The 20140-nt window shown below is 35.4% G+C and overlaps 1 protein-coding gene across 3 annotated transcripts; it reads left to right on the forward strand.

Annotated features, from left to right (window-relative positions):
* Positions 1–541: 541 nt before the first annotated feature.
* On the forward strand, positions 542–18993 carry LOC129269546 (PRKCA-binding protein-like). Of its 3 annotated transcripts, none has more exons than XM_064105959.1 (9): positions 542–627; positions 5954–6194; positions 7818–7974; positions 9682–9798; positions 11201–11334; positions 12570–12662; positions 13283–13383; positions 13733–13827; positions 14304–18993. In XM_064105959.1, exons 1-9 carry the CDS (start codon positions 557–559, stop codon positions 14567–14569), a joined length of 1275 nt encoding a protein of 424 aa, XP_063962029.1. In that variant the 5' UTR covers positions 542–556; the 3' UTR covers positions 14570–18993. The 3 variants fall into 3 exon arrangements, with proteins under 3 accessions (XP_063962029.1, XP_054763035.1, XP_063962028.1); XM_054907060.2 differs by lacking the exon at positions 542–627 and adding an exon at positions 991–1486; XM_064105958.1 differs by lacking the exon at positions 542–627 and adding an exon at positions 4525–4559.
* The last annotated feature ends 1147 nt before the right edge of the window (positions 18994–20140 follow it).

Consider the following 20140-nt stretch of genomic DNA (forward strand, 5'->3'; position numbering starts at 1 on the left):
GACTTTTTTCTGAATAAAGACTTAAAGTATGTATTGTTTGTTAACTGTACATAATGGTAATTTCATACACGTACTCATTTTTTTTCTCTCTCTCACTCTCTCTCTTCCCGTACTTAAAAAAAAAACAGAAATAACGTTTTTCAGTGCACTGTGATATTTCAAATTTATCTCCTCTATAAAAGATTTACTCATGAACCAGGCATACATTACTGTCAAGTTGGATGGACTGCTATCGTCAAACAACATTGTGAAAAGTGTGTATGAAGCGCAAGTTGTACATATACAGCTACATGTATGTGTATGGAGATTCTCACACCTAAAGCCTTGAGATAATTTGACAACGAAATAAATACAATACACTATTTTCATACAAATACCAATCAATACCAGTATTGTATCCCCTTCATTTGCATATCAAAGGAGAATAGTCTGTTCTCACATCGACTGGATGTCATTGTAAAAAAAAAAATGTTGTTCTTGGTTTGTGCATGTCAGAGATTAAGTCTTGTACACAGCGATTGCACTTATACTCTTCTATTTCTGTTTACATTAATTCATGTATGCTTTGCAAATACTTCTTCATGTTTCACCCTTGAATATAAGACTGTTTAGTTGGCTTGGTCTGTTGTAAGTTTCTTTGCTACTTTTAGGCTTGGTCGATCAAAGTTTGAGTGGAAACCTTTATGAACCAGGGACCTTGGAAGTATGATGAAAAGGATATTAAGCCACGCTCTGGTAGCCCAGATCTCTTTTATTTCATGAAAAGCTGTCTATTGATTTCACATACCAGCACAATAATAATTCTTACATGTATTGGAGGGTTTTATTTTTTTCAACAAGCTGTCCTGTTTGCCTACCAGAAGAGTATCTGTGTAATCTTAAAAGCATGTACATTTGCTCATACATGTATTCATGTACATTGTAGCTTCTATTTGGGATGCAGATACATTAATGGAAGTCGTAAAGTGAATAGGCCTATTTAAAAGTTTTGCATTATCTTAGGATACTTATTGGATCAGTAAAAGCGGCATTGTGGATCTGACCTGAGTGATTGGAAACTGACAAGAGTTTAAAAGGAATAATCAGCTTTTATCATTCCATCAAGATCATACTGGATTTGTCTTAGAGCCTGCACCATCACATTTTTATTATGAAAAGAACATTGTATCAGAAGAATGGACATTAGAATGTGTTTGCAAAGTTTCCACAAACATTATTGAATTTGAAGATACCTGAATGGGAGAACAGTTATCACATACTTCAGGTTTGAAGTAATTCATTTGCTTGATGGAACTTGTTTCTAGCACTTTTAGCAATGGAGAATGCATCCGTGAGATAGCTGCTTCATTATTCACTAAAGAAAAACTTTTAAAAAGGAACAGAGAACCAATAAATATTTCCATTAAATACATTATTTTATTAGAGACGATATGCCAGTGGAAGTTATAAAGACCCCAGAAGGATTCATGGCCTGTGAAGATAAGCTGTAAGTTAATAAAAAACATTTTAGTACCCTTTCGTTGAGCAGGGTACTTTAATATATTTTTTATGCGCAGGGAGCCCGTCCTACAGGACTTATTATGGTATCACGTTCGGTGTCCGTCTGTCTGTCTACTTGTTAACTTTTCTTTGTAAACGTGATAACTTCAGTTTAACTTAACCTAGGCTCATATAATTTGGTGTGTATGATACTAGCATGGATCCCAGGAAGCCTATTGATTTTGAGGTCAAAGATCAAGTTCACAGTGACATGTTTTCCTTGTAAACGCAATAACTTTAGTTTAACTTAACCTAGGCTCATATAATTTGGTGCGTATGATACTAGCATGGATCCCAGGAAGCCTATCGATTTGGAGGTCAAAAGGTCAAAGGTGAAGTCTCCACCTTCCACTTTTCTTGCTTGACCAATACATGTTCTCCATTTTCCGCGTTACAGGCGGGCGTATTATTTGCTCACCTTAATAGCGACACTCTTGTTAACGATATACTTTAGATGTATTATTTGCAAATATAGAGTTTGAAAGTTTTTACATGTAGTGCTCTTGATATTTTGACCGTTCTAGATTGGATTGTATTTTCTTTGATATTTTGGTTTTAGGGATCTTGAAATTGATTTTATTTGACTTTAAAAGATTAATGTTCCTTCTTTTCTCTAAATAGTCAAATTTGTACATGTGAAAAGATGTTTTGGTTTCCTTGTTGCTGATTAAAGGATAAATTTATTGTAAAAATAGGATAATTTTATTGTAAAAAAAGAAAAAAAATGATGAAAAATATTTCCAAAGGTTTATATAGTGCATAATATTTGACAGAATCTCTATGCGCTTTACATAAAAGTAGTTTAGTCTAATACTAATAAACTTTAAATAAAAAAAAACATGAATGAAAAACTACATGTAACAAAAACTTTGCAACATACCGTACCTTTTAAACAAAACAATCTAACGTGAGAACAAACTACGGTATGTCTTTAAGAAGTACAAGTGATGGCCCTCAGATGATTAGGCAATTTATTCCAGGTACAGTACAGGTGCTGCTAACAAAAAGCAAGGAGCTTCCAAGGCACGATCCCCAAACGAACATGTTTTAGACATTGGCGCAATTGATAAATTCTGGTTAGAAGAGCGGAGATTTTTATTGCGGGACACATCCAGATATCAGATCAGACAGATATAATGAATCAACTTTTCAGTGGTCTTTTTACACAAGTAGTTCTGAATTTTTGCAATTCTTCTCAATGAACACATTGTTGTTTTAGTTGAAGGTGTTGAACTGTTGATCCATGTGAAAGCCCAGATTGTGTGCTTTAGTTGTCTCATGTACATCCACCCCGTCTGTTTCAATACAAGCTGGTGTTAAAGCAGAATTAATCCTAGATGAAACATGAATCACTTCAGTCTTCTGTGGGTTGATTTTCAAACTATTTCTTCGGGCCAAAGGCAGGACTTCAGCAAATCCTGCTTGTAGCATTCAGTAGATCATGTTTGAGAAAAATCCATCAAAGAATAAAAAAAGTTATTAGAATTTGAATTATTTGATTTGTGACGTCATATGCCAGCAACTTTTCTACATATCATTTGGTTAAATATCAATGAAATGTCATTTTCTCAGAAAATCGAAAATTTTACTGTATCTCTAGTATATCAATACACAAATTATTTCACACCCGTTCCTAAAAAGAAAAAAAAGAAAGAAAAATAGGTCATGAACCATTAAAAAAATGAAATTTATATGCATTTTATATTAACTTATGGGCCATATGAAATCAGTTGATTAATTGCTAGTATTTGCTACCGTATGGTCCTGCCAGTTTGTAAATTTTAACTCTCCCTGTTTGAGTAAGTTTCCGTTATTCAACAAATTCAACAGACTATAGTATTTGTTGAAAACCATGTCTATCGCTCCAGAGCTCTGGTATGCATTGTGTGTACTTGACAAACATTTATTCTTTTGAGGTTTTGTTTGTGTAGGTCAAGTTTAGCGTTTTCTGCGCCAGCTGGATGGTACATGTAGTACATGTGATTTGCAAATGAGATCATGGAGTATTAAAACTACAAGTGGATCTGCCTTACTCGAATCTCTAGGAACGATGGAAATCTGTTCGAGAAATACTAAATTTGACTTGAAAATGATATCAACATATATGTATTGTATTAGGCTTGGGCAATTTCCAGCTTTCCCAGAGTTGGTTCTGACCTAAGGCTTCGGTTCTGAGAGGAGTCGACTCCACTAGTGCATTACCAGATTACCGGTACACATTAAGCTCTTTTCATCCCCTCTTTGTATGTCCGAGGGTGACCAGATTTTGGCAGTTGAAATACGGGACACTTCCTTCGAGGTCAATATACGGGATGCAGGACAAATTTGTGAAATAGGGACTTTCCCTTAAAGTACGGATTGTCTGGTCACCCTGGTATATCCGTCTCTCTCTTTCTCTCTCAAATCTCAATGTTTTTGGTTTCTTTTTTTGTTATTGAAACATTGAAAGTGTGTATCTGACCAATTTCTGGAGAAGTCTGCTTGCACTCCCACTTTATGACACAAGTGGTCTGGAGAGTAGTTCTAACGCAACTGCACAGTAATTGACAGTATAAACTAAATTTCTTGAGCCTAGAATTCTCAACTTCATTGTAAGCCTTGATTGTACATCAACAGGGCTTTTCTATGTTATAAAAAATAGAATCAGTTCTCTTGTACATTGAATCCCTTGGGCTCGAGATATGGGCCTTGAAACTATGGGGGTCGACTCCTCGACTCTGGTGACAAGAATGTGGCAAACTCGATTATTCGGCTGTGATGCCCAAGCCTATATTGTACATTCTGGTCAAATCATGATACAGTACAGTATCTTTGAATGAAAGAAGCAATTGTTTGATATCATGTTTACCATGCACAATAGAGTGTTACGATATGTACGGCCTAGATCTTATCTTTATTCTTTAACTAGTTTAATAGTAACTGATCGCAGTGCTGTTGCCATTGCGAAAAATGATGCAAATTTTAGGGGATACTGAACCTATACTCCTAGCTTCTATAGACATGTCATCCACTGTACCAAGGTAACTTATCTTTTGATATTCTAGATTTCTCTTTCCTTTAAATATTGTGGAGGCCTACATTGGCCAACATTTACATTTGACATTTTTGGAGGGAGAGAGAGAGAGAGAGGGGTATAGGAAGGCTTGGAAATTGTTTCATCAAGTTGTTAGTTTCTTTGTTCACCTGTGGAAGTTGTACTGTCAAGAGATCACCTTAGAATTGTGTTATAATTGTGCACATGTACATGTACAGTATATTTAGAACAGAAGTTGTTTGGGGATTAAAAGCTTGAGAAAAGCCTCAGCCTACCTCTGTACACTGCTTTGCTGTACTTGCATCAAGATACATGTATGCATGTTGCTTGATGATCAGTCTGTATTAAGAAATTCCTACTTTGAAGCCCATGGCCCGAATCAGTCATGGAATTATGTGCAATAAAGAACCAGGCCATTTGGATCGGAACTGGTTATTTTACATCAACATTTATAGCTGTTTAACATTGCTGTACATGTACTTTAGTCTGTAGCACAGCTAGTACAGTACATGTATCATATTCATTCTAAAGGTGTTTTTGTTTATTTGTGTTTAATGTAAGAAATTATGCATGCTCATAATGTTACGCTGTGAACTTGAACAGGTAACGGGAAGAGCTTACCATGAAAGCGCTAATGTATAACGGGTTGAAATATCAAGTGGTAACAATAGAAATGATTGCCTTGGGCTATCCTAGGTTAATGATGGATGACCCCATTGGATATTTGCATTCTTTGGATTGTTTACAATAGTTGTTTGTCTGCATTCCTCAAATATTGTGATTTATAAAGTGTGCAATTCTGTATGCACTATATGCACAGGTATATATGCATGACTCTCCGTGGTTTAAATGAGGATTTTTTATTTTCTGCTTGTATCGTTTTCTCATATATCTGCCCATCTGTTTGTTACATTTGTAAATCTGTGGGTAGCAAAGAAATCTGTATCTCATTCAGTGTGTGTTGTTTAGTCCCCCCCCCCCCACAAAATGGTTTCTTGGTATATGCCCCCTCCCTCTTCCCTCGATATACCTCTGTTGAAAGTGCCAGTGGTTTCAAAACCATATTCGTGGTTATTTTCCATACATACATCAGAATTAGATAATGTATGAATTTCTTCCACAAAGTATACCCTTGAATAATACAAGTAGCGTACACTCCTCACAACAAGATACATGCACATGACAACCTCATGGTAAGCTGCAGATGTTAAAGAGTAGAATCAGCAGAGCAACAGTTTCATGGACTTTAATATTTTTGGTAATAAAGGCAGGCCAAGGTATGCTAAAGTCCACAGAAAAAAAAATTAAATTGTTAAACTGCCATTTAGTTTTAAAACAGTTTAATCCTAAATTCCTTCCTTTACTATATTATCTTTTCAGGGGTATGGAGGCCATTCCAGGCACTGTCCACCTGGAGAAGGATAGTCAGAACCTCGTGGGCATCAGTATCGGTGGAGGGGCGCCACTCTGCCCCTGTTTGTACATCGTACAGGTGTTTGACAACACCCCTGCTGCTAAAAGCAAACTCCTCAACGCTGGAGACGAGATAGTAGGGGTCAATAAGAAGTCTGTGAAGGGAAGAACTAAAGTGGAAGTGGCTCGGATGATCCAAGCTCTCAAGGTATGTATACTGCAGAATACAGGGTAAATTACAACTTAGTCGACACCCACTTTTAATACCTACTTTCCATTTGGTCCCACAAGGTTTAATTCTAGTTTGTCTGCTACCAGTTTGTCTACAAACAAGTACTACTTAGCCAGTTTAATATTTTAAGTAATGGAATAGGTTATACCCATTTCATCTAATAATATCCACTTGGTCTAACAATAGTCTATTGTAGATAACTGTTAAACCAAATATTTTATGACAAAATGTGAAAATATACCAAATTTGTAACAGACCAAGTTGGTTTAGCCATGATGGTGTAAGACTATCTGAGAACTAGACCTTTGGCTACTAGGCCAGTGAATGCTAGCTGTAAGGAATACAGTATTGTACAGTATTCCCTAGTATTTTTTTTCAATTTATGAAAGGTGCTGAAATATATTTTAAATAAAAAGATATAATTAGTCTCTGCACAAAAACAAAAAAAGGTTTGAGCATGGCTTTGTTTTGCAAAGCAAAGAAATGTAAAACTTGTGATGAAAAATATGTTCTCTGTGTACAACCCCTTCCCCATTTATTCATCATCTTTCTCTCATTAAAATGTACATATTGATACATGTAGGCCTATATTTTCTCTTGGAGAATGCGAATTACATTGTGATGTAAAAGATAATCTACATGCACTGTACCTTTACATGTACAGTTGACGTGTACCCACTTTTATTCAGAACCAAACCTTGAGCATATGGTAAAAGATGAATCTCTAAAATTGATTTATGCACAGTGCAACATCTCACTATCATTTGATATTTATGGCCATCACAGAATCAGACAGCAAATACATGTAATTTTACTGCACTACCAGGGGTATATTTTATAAATGAAGCAATACAGTGCAACTTTTGTAACCCATTGACCCCCCATTTGTCCTTGGAATATCTGCTCCCAACCACGGTCAAGTTCTGCAATTCACAATGATTTCTTGGGGAAGGTAACCTAAATGAATTCTGAATTCTATCATTCCTGTTAGTTTTGTACATGGACTACCCAATCCCAGTACTTTGGCAATGGGTTAATAATACACATGTATGTGCAAATGCAGGTTTCTTGATGCTCTACCTTAAGGAAGAGAGTAGAATCTAGATGCCATGGTACTTATTGCTACCTGTTTATGTCATTGCATCACTAAAAGGTCTTCATGACATACATGTACAAGTACAGTATAGAGGACAATGTACATCACGACATTGGAATTATGTGTTATAGAAGTTGTGTTGGAATTAAGTTTCTTGCTGGGTATGAGAGCTACATGTATGCTGCAGAACACTGTGGGGGGGTAGTGTTTCTTAAAGTTGCAATTTAATTTCCTAGCGGTATGTTACACATCACTACATTGCTCTGATTATGCAATAGCGGATGTGCACTAATGCTTTAAATTCCTTGAATTTGATCGGCTGAGAAGCACTATGGCAAGTGTCTGTAAAAACAGGACTTGTCTGATAAAATATCTGACAAGTCCTTTCATGAAACTCTCTCATCTAGAGCTGCAGGAAGTTTAATATTTGTACATCCAAACCAATGTTGCCAGATAAGAAATTTTAGAATGACTTTATGCATATTTTCTTTGATTTTTGATAGGGAGAGGTGATAATCAGCTATAACAGCCTCAAAGCAGACACCAAGGAAGGGAAAGGAATGGATATTGCTCTCAAGAAAGCCAAACATCGGATGGTGGAGAACATGAGTTCTTCAACTGCTGATGCCCTCGGTCTCAGTAGAGCTATTCTCTGTAATGGTAAGTTATACAGGGACATGGGGCCTGTACCACAAAGCTTAAAGGTCAAGTCCACCCCAGAAAAATGTTTATTTGAATAAATAGAGAAAAATCCATCTAGCAGAATCACTGAAAATTTCATCAAAATCGGATGTAAAATAAGAAAGTTATGGCATTTTTAAGTTTCGCTTATTTTGTCACAAAACAGTGATATGCACAACTCAGTGACATGCAAATGAGAGAGTCGATGATGTCACTCACTCACTATTTCTTTTGTTTTTTATTGTTTGAATTATACAATATTTCATTTTTTACAGATTTGACAATAAGGACCAACTTGACTGAACCATATAGTATTAAACAATGCTAATTCCACATGTTCAGGAGGATTTTAATCGTTCTTTCACTTGACAATGAGGAGAAAATTAGATTATTTCATATTTCATATAATAAAATACAAAAGAAATAGTGAGTGGATGACGTCATCAGTCTCCTTATTTGCATACTGACCAGGATGTGCATATAACTGTTTTGTGAAATTAAGCAAAACTTTAAAATGTCATAACTTTCTTATTTTACATCCGATTTTTATGAAATTTTCAGGGTTATGCTTGTTGGATTTTTCTTTTTTTATTCAAATCCATTTTTTGTTGGGGTGGACTTGTCCTTTAATAGCAATGATCGTAGAACATTTTTCCACAATTGATTCCATTGAATACAATGTACAATCAATTGTGAAAATCAAGTGTACGATTAATCACGAATCTTTGTGTTACGAGACCCTGGATGGTGTTTCACAAAGCTGTTCTTAAAGTTACGCATGACTTTATGAACAGCCGGAACATGGGGCGTCAAGTCAGCTGCAACCTGTGCAAGAAAGGGTCCCTATTCATGGGTAAAGCCATGCATAACTTACAAACAGCTTTATGAAACAGCCCTTAGGCACCTATGGGGCCCACTATCTATTGTTGGGATCATATGACATGTATGTATAATTGCTCATTGAGCATGAAACCAAACGGTCACAACCTTGGCTAGTTTGAATCCTGATTTGAGGCTTTATTGATTCACCTAGAATACACTATAGTTCATACATGTATATTTTTATATGGATGGTTAATATCAACGTGAAGCCAAGTGTATATTTACTTGTACTGAAAGAGACCTGCATAATTTATTTGCACATTATGGTAAAGTCACCAGGTTTTACCCACCATTAGGTCAACTGCATTTTTTATTAACCTCCTTGAAGTCATTTGGTGGTATTCTGATTGATAAACCAAGGTTTAAACCTATTTAAAACTAGAATGTCAAACCACCCTTCTACATGTATGGAATGTTGGCATTCATAATATTTCTTTCATATTTGTGGTAATTATAATGTATCAATTCATTTTAATAATTAAAGTCATAATATTTCTGTATTATCTCATTCTTCCCATTTCATGACTGGATTAAGTTTTTGGCAACCTTTTGCAGCAGGATTTAATTGGTGAAGGAGTTGACAACTTGCAATCCATAAGTGTGGTCAAACTCAACCCAGGTTTTTACAAAACCATAGCCATCAGAATACCACCTATTGTATTTCATGATAAAGCTGAAGCAAATCTATTTCATGTGCTCAAGTCCCTTGCCTTACAACAGCATCATACTTATTACTGAATCCAATTGATATAATTTTTAAAATTTAAATCAATGAAGAATATTGTAACTATCTTGTTCTGCTAGATGTTTTGATTAAGCGACTAGATGAGCTGAATAAGACATCCCGTCTGTATAAAGGACTGATGGACCACACCAAGAAACTGCTCAAGATCTTCTATGAAATGTCCAGCACACACAGAGGTAATGACTATTGGATGTATCTGAGAAGGGAAGGTTGATCCATTGCTGGGTCATTTATAAAGTCACTTGAAGAGGCCCTAAAGCTCTTCATCCTCTTGGGTGCCTACTTGAAAATATTTTAAGTAATAAAGGACAAGTCCAACCCAACAAAAAGTTGATTTGAATAAAAAGAAAAAAATTCAACAAGCATAACACTGAAAATTTCATCAAAATCGGATGTGAAATAAGAAAGTTATGACATTTTGAATTTTTGCTTAATTTCACAAAAAAGTTATATGCACTTCTTGGTCGGTATGCAAATGGACTGATGACATCATCCACTTACTATTTCTTTTGTATTTTATCATATGAAATATGGAATATTCTAATTTTCTCCTCATTGGCAAGTTAAAAAACGATTAATTCCTCCCTGAACGTGTGGAATTAGTATTGTTTGATACGTATGGTTTAGTCAAGTCGGTCCTTATTGTCAAATGTGTAAAAACTGAAATATTGTATAATTCAAACAATAAAAGACAAAAGAAATAGTGAGTGAGGGACATCATCGAATGTCTCATTTGCATGTCACTGAGTTGTGCATATCACTGTTTTGTGAAAGATAAGCAAAACTTTAAAATGTCATAACTTTCTTATTTTACATTTGATTTTGATGAAATTTTCAGCATTATGCTAGTTTGATTTTTCTCTATTTATTCAAATCAACATTTTTCTGGGGTGGACTTGACCTTTAAAGCCTAAGAATTCTACACTTTGAAAAAAAAAATTCATCACCTTTTATTGATTAAAAAGGGGAAACAAATAAACAATTGTAACAATAAGCACAGGTTTCCTGTTCTAAACAAAAATGATACAGGACATGGACATCATCTAATGAAAAGAATAAAGTGCAGTAAAAAAACAGAAACAAACATAAGTCAAGAAATATGCACATATCAAACAAGCTGATTCGATCAATAACAAAATAGTGAGAAGGGGGAAAGGAGGGGGATATACCTTGTGCGTTAATTAACTTGTTCTGATATTAACATGAATTCTTAATTTTACTCACTTATTGGTATTACAAAAATATATAAATTATGTGAATATAATTTTTAAAAAATAAAGAGCAAATAAACATTTTATCTCTTTTTTTAGGAGTGATTTTGTTCCAGAATAGTTGTATAAGATACAGTTCATATTTTATCAACCTAACATGCCTAAGAATGAAACTTTTAAATTGTATTATTTTTGTGTATGTTTATTTTGAGAACTCTTGATATTAAAGTGTAGTTTATGTATCATGGTTATCTTCAATAATATCCATGTCCTTTTGAAGGACCGTTTATTATCATTACCACTGTTATTCAATGAAATGTTGGTCTTATATGTTCATGTAGGAAATACTATTTTTTTTTCTAAACAGCATTTGGTGATATCTTTTGCCTGATCGGCACAAGGGAGATTCAGCCGAAAGCTAGCGAGGCCTTCACAAAGTTTGGAGACGCTCATCGAAACATGGAGAAGTTTGGCATCAGGTTGCTGAGAACGGTCAAACCTGTAAGGATATCATCATTCTGCCTTTAAATCTTATATTGATTCGATTCAATCTGTGTGTCATAATGCATATGCTACCAACTTTTGTTGTAATACATTCATTGAATAATACTCAAGTAGAAATTGTTTTATAGGTACATGGACACTTCCGTTATATAAGCACCCTGACCCCCGTTTATGACTGTTCTTAATTCTTACTTCACTTCACAAATTGTACAAGTCATGATAAGCGAAAGTTTTCCTCTTTGCATATTAGCTACAAAACAGAAAATTATTTCAGCAAGGTCTCGTGTATAGGAAGTTGGATGCACATATGAATTTCATGGAATTGCCAATATATAAGCTCCCAAACATTGTGAAAATAAATAGAAAAAATTTGTACCCCAAACAATAATTAGCTTTAACCCTAAATAGACTGGGCTATTTCGACGCCTAAAAACACCGGGGGGGGGGGGGGGGGGAGGGGCTGATTCAGCCCCCCTTATGATCTCGGCCTTCGATCGCGACGAAAATTGGCACGCGCGTTACCCATGGCATTATCTACAAAACTATAATATCAAATTCTGCGAAAAATCTCATTGCTCATTAATTATGTTAATTTATGCGTAAAATCATAAGTTTGCTCTGATTAACAAAATAATGCCCCTAAAATGCTAATTTTTGTTTCACATACTGTTTATAGGCATCTGATTAAATTTATTTAAAAAAAATGTAAACAACACATTTATTTTTTATGTATTTTACTGCTTTCTTAATTTCTTATGTATTTCTTTGTTTTTCGACTTTTTGTTTTTTTTATTGTTTTTTCAATGGAAATTGTCGGAGACTTTATTTTGACCATAAACAAGATAAAATTAATTGATTTTAAGCAGTAAAAGGAAAAATAATGATACATTTTATGAATTTTGGCTAAAAACACTATTTGCATTGGATTTGTACACAAATTAACATTTTTGAGCAATTTTGGGTCTGCATGCACTTACGAAATGTTGCGTAAGTTCGGAACCGCGTACCCGGGATACACAGTTTTTGGTCTCAAAAGTTGCACGAGACTTGAAATTAAAAAGTCAGCGAGTGACGCGGTCAAAAAAATTCGCGCGGCAGATTTATTGCGTAAAATGTTGAGGGGGGGGCTGAATCAGCCCCCCCGCCCCCCCAGTCTTCTTAGGGTTAAATACTGATTGATTTTGTTGACTTGAGCTTCATTTTGAGGTCTTTTTAAACTTTAATCTGTACAGATGCTATCAGATCTTGGGACATTCCTCACGAAAGCCATTCCAGACACCAAACTCACCATCAAGAAGTATGCCGATGCTAAATTTGAATACCTGGTGAGTTCTATTTTTTGTTATTTGATATGTCACATATGAGGATATATATATAAATATATAGCAAAATTTAATCTGTTTCATTTTTAGGGATTTTTCTTGTTGATTAGGAATTCACTCTCTGTTTTATTGGGTTTATCACAAAATATTAATGTTAAGCTCAATATGATAACAGCAGTATCAACAACAACAGTATGGTAATGATAGTGATAGTAATATCAATAATAAGTTTACCACAGACATACATATTCAAACATTTCCAATTTTAGAGGCCTGCAGATAATAATTTACCAATGTCTTTTTGTTTTTAAAGGATATAACTAAGTGTTCTTGGAAGTACATTTGTCTGGTTACCATGGTTTCATTTTCATACTCAAATCAAAGAAAGGTTAAATGCTTGGCACAAACAAGATGGGATAGAAATATGATGCATGTATTTCTTGTTTTCTCTTTCAATTACGATCATAATAAATTGACTTTGTCTATAATTTGTGCATATTTTTTAGGAAAAAAATATTTAATTCATGTTTCTTAGTTTGGAGGACATACATGTAATATACTATATTACTTAGTATGATTAATGTAGATTAATATATATCCTCTGTTTCTGTTGATCTTATCAGTCATACTGTTTGAAAGTAAAGGAGATGGATGATGAAGAGTATGCATATGCTACACTTGGAGAACCTCTTTACAGAGTGGAGACAGGAAACTATGAGTACAGGTAAGGATCTATTTCATTATTTTTTTATTTTATTTTAACCATAATAGTCCAGGGAGGGCGTGGCGGCATTAATTCACGATTGTATAGTCCCAGACGAGATCTGGGGGGCATAATGTCCCCCCTCCCCTTCCTCAGGACTTACCAGACTCAAATAGCCAGGACTATTAGGGTTAAATGTAAATATAAAATATAGATATTTATCTAAATTTAATCATGGTTTTTATGTGGCAGTTATGGGCCACTTTTCATCAGACCCAAAGAACAATATAAATAAATAATTCAAAAGAATAAAATATTGCTATATTTGGTATTATTAAACGTGTCAATATTTCATGTCATCTCATTGCAGATTGATATTGCGATGCCGGCAAGAAGCAAGGGCAAGGTTCGCTAAGTTAAGATCAGATGTGATGGTTAAAATGGAGTTATTGGACCAGAAACATGGTAAGCTTCATTATTAACATAGGGACATACACAAGGGTAAGAGAGCCTGTTGCCCGAATTGCCCCACAAATATCTAAACTAGAATGCTTTGGAGTGATAATCTTTTTGAAGTTGCCTCAAACAGTATTCAGAATGTATTGAAAATTAATTTTCTTCATTATAATTACTTTAACAGCATAATTGTTCATGGCATAAAAAAGTAGCTCTTTACATGTAAATGCAAGAATAGCCCTGATAATTCAGAATTCACCCAAATTGAAAAACCTTACCCCTAATTTTTTTTTCATACTCTAATCACTAAATCTGTTTTTTTTTTACCATTCAAAGTGGGTCCTTAAACTGTTATTTCGTACAGTCTATCACTAATAGAGCAAGAAAACCTTCATAAATAAATGTGAAAGAGTGAAAAAGTATGACTAACATAACACTGTATCTAATTCCCACTAATGCAACCTCGTTCTCTTTTCTTTTTGCAGTTCAAGATATAGTTTTCCAGCTCCACCGCCTGGTGTCTGCCATGACCCAGTACCTCCAGGATTGTCACCAGCAGATGAAGAACACCGACCTCTTCCCTATCGAGGTCGATCTCCTCAGGACGACCATCAATTACGACAGGTCTGATCAGTTCAACGATGGCTTCGATGATGAAGAGGATGAGGAGGAGGAAGAGGAGGAGCATGAGAATAACAGAAGCGGTGGTGGAGGTAGTCTGATGGAGGGAAACCTCATTGATACATCGTAGGATGGGTTGGTAGCAATGGTGGTTGCTACCAGTTGATCTACAAACCAGTAGCTCTACATCTAAGATAGTCTAATACTACATGGGCTGAACCCCATTGGCCCGTATTCTTAACTCCGGTTCAAACTTGTGGTGTAACTATGGATAGCCAGTTGTGACAACAACAAAAACGGTGGAGGTCCGATATATCAGCTCATTTGACTCTCAGATCATTGTTAACTGTCTGGGAAGGCTAAATAAGATAATTGTCTTCACCATGAGAAGCGTCCAATGTAAACAAAATTTTGATGTGTTTGGCTTCCCATAAATTTAGCAGAGAGTCTAAGGCCGTATTCTGAAGTCAGGTTTATCGTAGACCACGGTCTAATTCTGTGCTACAATTATGGGGATCCAAAAATTCTGTTTATGTTGTATATTTTTTGTTGCTTACTATATTGTTTCCTTTTGCTTTCATAATGAGGAAAAATGCTTCAGTTATCATTCCAAGACAATTATGAACAGTTTGGATGTCACATGAGTTAATAAATTGGATGTGTAGTGTTATGGGTTTGTGTCCCAATGGGCTCTTCTTAGTTAACCACATCTTTAAACCAAGGTTTACTTTAAACCTGAGTTCAGAATACGGGCCTAATGGTCTAATTTAAACCGGACTCTAGAATGAGGGCCATTTGACCTAAGCTGTTTGGTCTTCTCTATATTTGGTCTAATTCCCACTTATGCCCAGATGTCCAGTTCCCACTTCATCTACTAATATAAATTTCATTCAATAATATTTCATGTTATTTATGTAGAATTGTTGATGCTGGACCAAACAGATTTTCGAAAAAATGGCTATAGCCTGACTGGAAATTAGACAAGATATAGAATGGGCTAATTGACAATTAGACCAAATGGTAAGTGGATGAACTAGGACTAGACCATGTTCAGATGATACCAAACTGCAATTAGATGAAGCAGGTGTAGACCAATCGGCACTTTGCCGTGATCTTGTGATAAGTTTGATATTAACACTTTCACTTCTCCCTGATCAATCTTTATATGCTCAAAATTTTATTTGTGTATCTGACGGTAAGCAGTTTTTTTTTCTTTCATCATTGAACGAGAGCATCTAACACACAACTAGCAAACTTTAAGTGATAATAATTATCATGAAAAATAAGCATTTATCTAAAATTGTGCCATCTACACTATCTAGAAATTATTCATTCCAAGGCGCACTATAATTACTACTCGGACTTTAGCTCGAGCTGCTATTTCCAGCACTCGGTGCATCGAAGGGAGTTATCATGCCGCGTACCCTTTCACCTCGCCTGGGTTGAGTGCAGCACCCTGTGGTTAAATGTCTGGTACCTCAAAGCCAGATTTTGTACCCTCCACTGGACAGGACTTGCACTTCAAAAACTCCGGTGTTGATTTAAAACCAGCCCGGAATCTATATATGTCCACACCAGAGAAGTGTTAAACAACACCAGTTTCATTTTGGTCTAACACCAGAAAGGTGTTTATACAACACCAATTAGTTTTAAAACAGCATCGGTTTGGTTTCAAACTGGTGCTGTTTCAATACTTCTCTGGTGTGGACATATATAGATTCCAGGCTGGTGTTAAATCAACACCGGAGTTTTTGCAGTGTGTGTAGTGACCCAAGGAGGAGAAGAAGACCTATGAAATTCAAGTGTTTCAGGCATTGTAGCTCTCTATGGAATGCTCCCCAGTGAGTGGTGAAAGTGCATACTCCCTGTGCATGCCAGCCCAATAAACAGGGATAATTATATTCTTGTGAAACTTAGCCATCATTTTTTGTTTTCAGTGCTGTAAAATGCAGAATGTTATCAATATTATTGATTACCAACATATTTAGTTCATTTTCATTTATTTTCTCAGCAGAAAAAATTGTACAATATGAACAGGAATGACAAATAACATGTATTAGAGCCCCAAACAAATATTCTAATCAGAGACTATCAAACAGGGAATTATATTCATAAGTATTTTGTAGCTTTCTACTGCAATTAATCCCTTCTTGTGTTGCATCGTGATGTAACTCTCAAGTGATAAAGGCCCCAAACAAATATTACTTTATGAAATCAAATTTATTTTAGATATTATGAAGATAGGATATGAAGAAGGAAAATATCTAACAGTACTTATTATGTAGCTATATGTTGCAATTCATCCCTTTTTGTGTTGCAATTTGAATTGATATATGTATAATTTTATGAATGTTTTTGTGCAATACCTAACATTAGCTTAAATTATGTTATCCTGTTTGATTTGCATAAGATATCTCATGAGTAATTTAGAGGCTTAGATTGAAAAATTGTCTCTAAATTGAGTATTAATTGTGTATGTTGGTAAACTAAAAAGTATAGTAAAACAATGGAGATTGATTGAATATTCCCATTGTATTGCCAAATTAAATTTTTATTAATTCCAATTATGTAAGACACTTTCCAATTTATTTGCTTGATATTACATCCTGTAGATATTCACATTTTATCATGTTTTCCACTGGTGAAAATTTGCATCAACATCAATTCAAACTTCAATTTAGTTGATGGGATAACCACACATCAGTTCAGTGTTTTCACTATATTTTAAACAGATTAAACATAATACTAGTATATCTTTGCTAAACAGTAATAGTGATATACATGAAAGCTGTTGTATTGTTTTTTTTATAGTGTGTCTTAACTTAATATTTGTTTCCTTTTACTCCGTATAAATCATCCAATTCTGAATTGTTTTTTTGTCTATTTCCATTATCCATCTGCACTTGTATCCCTTTGATGTACATTAAATGACAAAAATTTTCTGTAAAGACATATTTTGTTCTTCAATTTCAGCTGATAACACTGTCACAGACATGATGCATTCACAGTACTGTGTATTGTCAATTAAAAGTACCACTAATGCCACTTTGGGGAACTGGCCAAAGTTTCTATTGTGTTCATAGTGTTAGCAACAGTTTCATGAATGATTCCTAGTTAAAAAAAGAAAAGTACTATATGTCAGTACTTGGGAACCATCTTTCTGCGAAATGACTCTCTTTTTTTTTTCAAAATTGTTCAAGTACTCCCACCATAACTTTTCAACTTGTCCATGTTGTCATTTGTGCGATTGCATTAAAATGTCAATTTGATATTTTCATATTTATTATCACTTCATCATTCTACATGACTTAAAAGATGCTTTTCACAATTTTCAGGATTTTCAGAACTCATACCGATCACCTAGCTCTGTAATTGTCCTTTTTGGGGGGCTAGGAGGGGGGGAGGGGGGGAAGAAGTGTCATTTCCTCAACATGACAGCTAAATTGTCTGCATGGTAAATGCTAATTGATTTGTAGGTCCATTACCTAAATGAATGCAGTCCTATTGAGCAACAAATTTCAGTAAATTTCTAGAGTATGATTAGAATCTTGTGCTTAAACCTCTGCTGGGTACATAACATGCTCAATGCTTTGATATTCATTCCAATTGTCAACCACTACATATCTTCTGAAGACAGCAAGGACAGTCGAGTTTGGGTGGTCCCTTTCAGGACCAAAAATGCTTACGAAGTGTGTGCATGGCGTACATTGGATCCTCTACATTGATTTGGTGGTCCTTTTCAGGACCATCATATGCCCACGATAGAATACATGGTGTACCGTGAAACCACCACACTCTTCTTCTTTGCCATGGAAACCTTCAGATGTTACATTGATTTATTCTTCGCCTTGGAAACCTTCAGAAGTTAACAAATATAGTCAACCTGTAAAGCAGGCTCACATTTACAGTTTTTACTTTCTTTCCTTTAAATTGTGGTAAATCTACTGTTTAACTCCTAAGGGTGAGTTTATCAACAAGGTCTTGGCTTTTTGCTGTTTTTACTTAAGGTTGAGTCATTTGTACAGTCTATTTAACAGACCATATATAGGCCTATCTATTGACTTTGGCCTTGGAAAGCCTAGACCAGGTCAGTTCCATCAGCAATCATGAAAATATTTGTGTAGATCACTGAGAAAAGTACTGGTAAAATTTACAGAAGGACAAACTTCAGAATATGTTTTCCATATGTAGTTAATTATGTAAATTTAATGTTCTCTTTTTTCTTGATTTGTTGAAACTTCATGTATGTACTTTCATATAATATTATCTCTGACCTATAACTTTTCATAGTAATGTATTGCTTTATTTGATTTTAGTCTGGATTATGACAGTGCAAAACAATTACATTTTCTTAGTCGAATAGAACTTTTGAAAAAAGGACTTGCATTCAGGCTGAAAGGTGCTTGAATTTACAAACATTTTTTTGTTTATATACTAACGAAGAATTCTCACAATACATGAAGTGCATTCATGTAAAGGCTCTCATTTTATGTTATTATGTATATAGTAGAACAAGAATAAATCTTATTTATTTCCAGTGTTCTCAATCATAAAGGCTTAGTTTTGTTTCTTGCATGTCTCTATTTAGTTTAGTAATAAAAAGATTGATTATACCGTGTTAAGAGGATGCATTATAAAGTGAGAGTGATTGTACAATGATTTTAAGACTAGTAAAACACCCCACAAGGATTAAACAATAATGGATGACGGGGGGGGGGGGGGGGCTCCTTATACCCATTTCCTCCCTCAGTCATTGACAAGTTATTGTAGATGAAATCTACGTGTATCTCCCCTTCTCGAAGATTCCGCTCAGGCCGCTCCACCTGCGTGAACCCCCTATTAGTATTACCCCATCCCGTCTGCCTCTTGAAGAGTGTGCCTAGGGTAATCAAACTCCGTAATACACTTTGCTTGGCGGGAACCACCTGAAGATTGTGCATATAACATGAGACGGAGAAATAGACGATACTCCACTAAACTCATGAGCGGTCCAGATGAAGTGTGTGGAGAGATTGAGGAAAGATAAAATATTGAAGAACGAGGAGCAGAAGAAGAAGGAGGAGGACAAGAAGAAGAGGAGGGTGAAGAAGGAGTAGAAGAAGAATTGGGAGGAAGGATGAGGAGGAAAAATAAGAAGGAGCAGAAGAAGAGGAAGAAGATGGCGAAGGTAAAGGGGAGAAGAAGGAGGAGGAGAAGAAGAAAAAATAAGAAGTGGGAGAAGAAAAAGGAAAAGAAGATGAGGATGAGAAAGAAGAGAGAGAGAAATTGTCCGAAGAGATGGGGAAGAGAATGGGTTTCACTTTGAATCGGACTGGAGGGGAGGGAGGGGGTGTAGTATAAAATGGGAAGAGAACATAACACTATTCCGGGATTTATACTAAGCAGGGTAAATGATTTACATGAGCGATATGCAGAGTTAGGGGGAACGAGATCGGGGGGGGGGGGGGGGAGTGATGCCGAAAGGCACCCAAGGAGGGTTGCCGGGTTAAACAAAAAAGAGGAATAGTGGGGGTAAGCATGGAATGGCGTAATCTTTGATAATATAATACAGAATGCAAAATATGGTTATTTACTGAATTTTTAGAATTTGGTGGTGTTTTTGATGGAGCTGGGAGGAATGCTCATCAATTTAGACCGCAGCAGCAGCAGTAGTCGGGGCAGTAGTAGTATCGTAGTAATTGTAGTGGCAGCAGTAGTAGAA

This window comes from Lytechinus pictus, chromosome 10 (assembly GCF_037042905.1).
Source record: "Lytechinus pictus isolate F3 Inbred chromosome 10, Lp3.0, whole genome shotgun sequence".
NCBI lineage: Eukaryota > Metazoa > Echinodermata > Echinoidea > Temnopleuroida > Toxopneustidae > Lytechinus > Lytechinus pictus.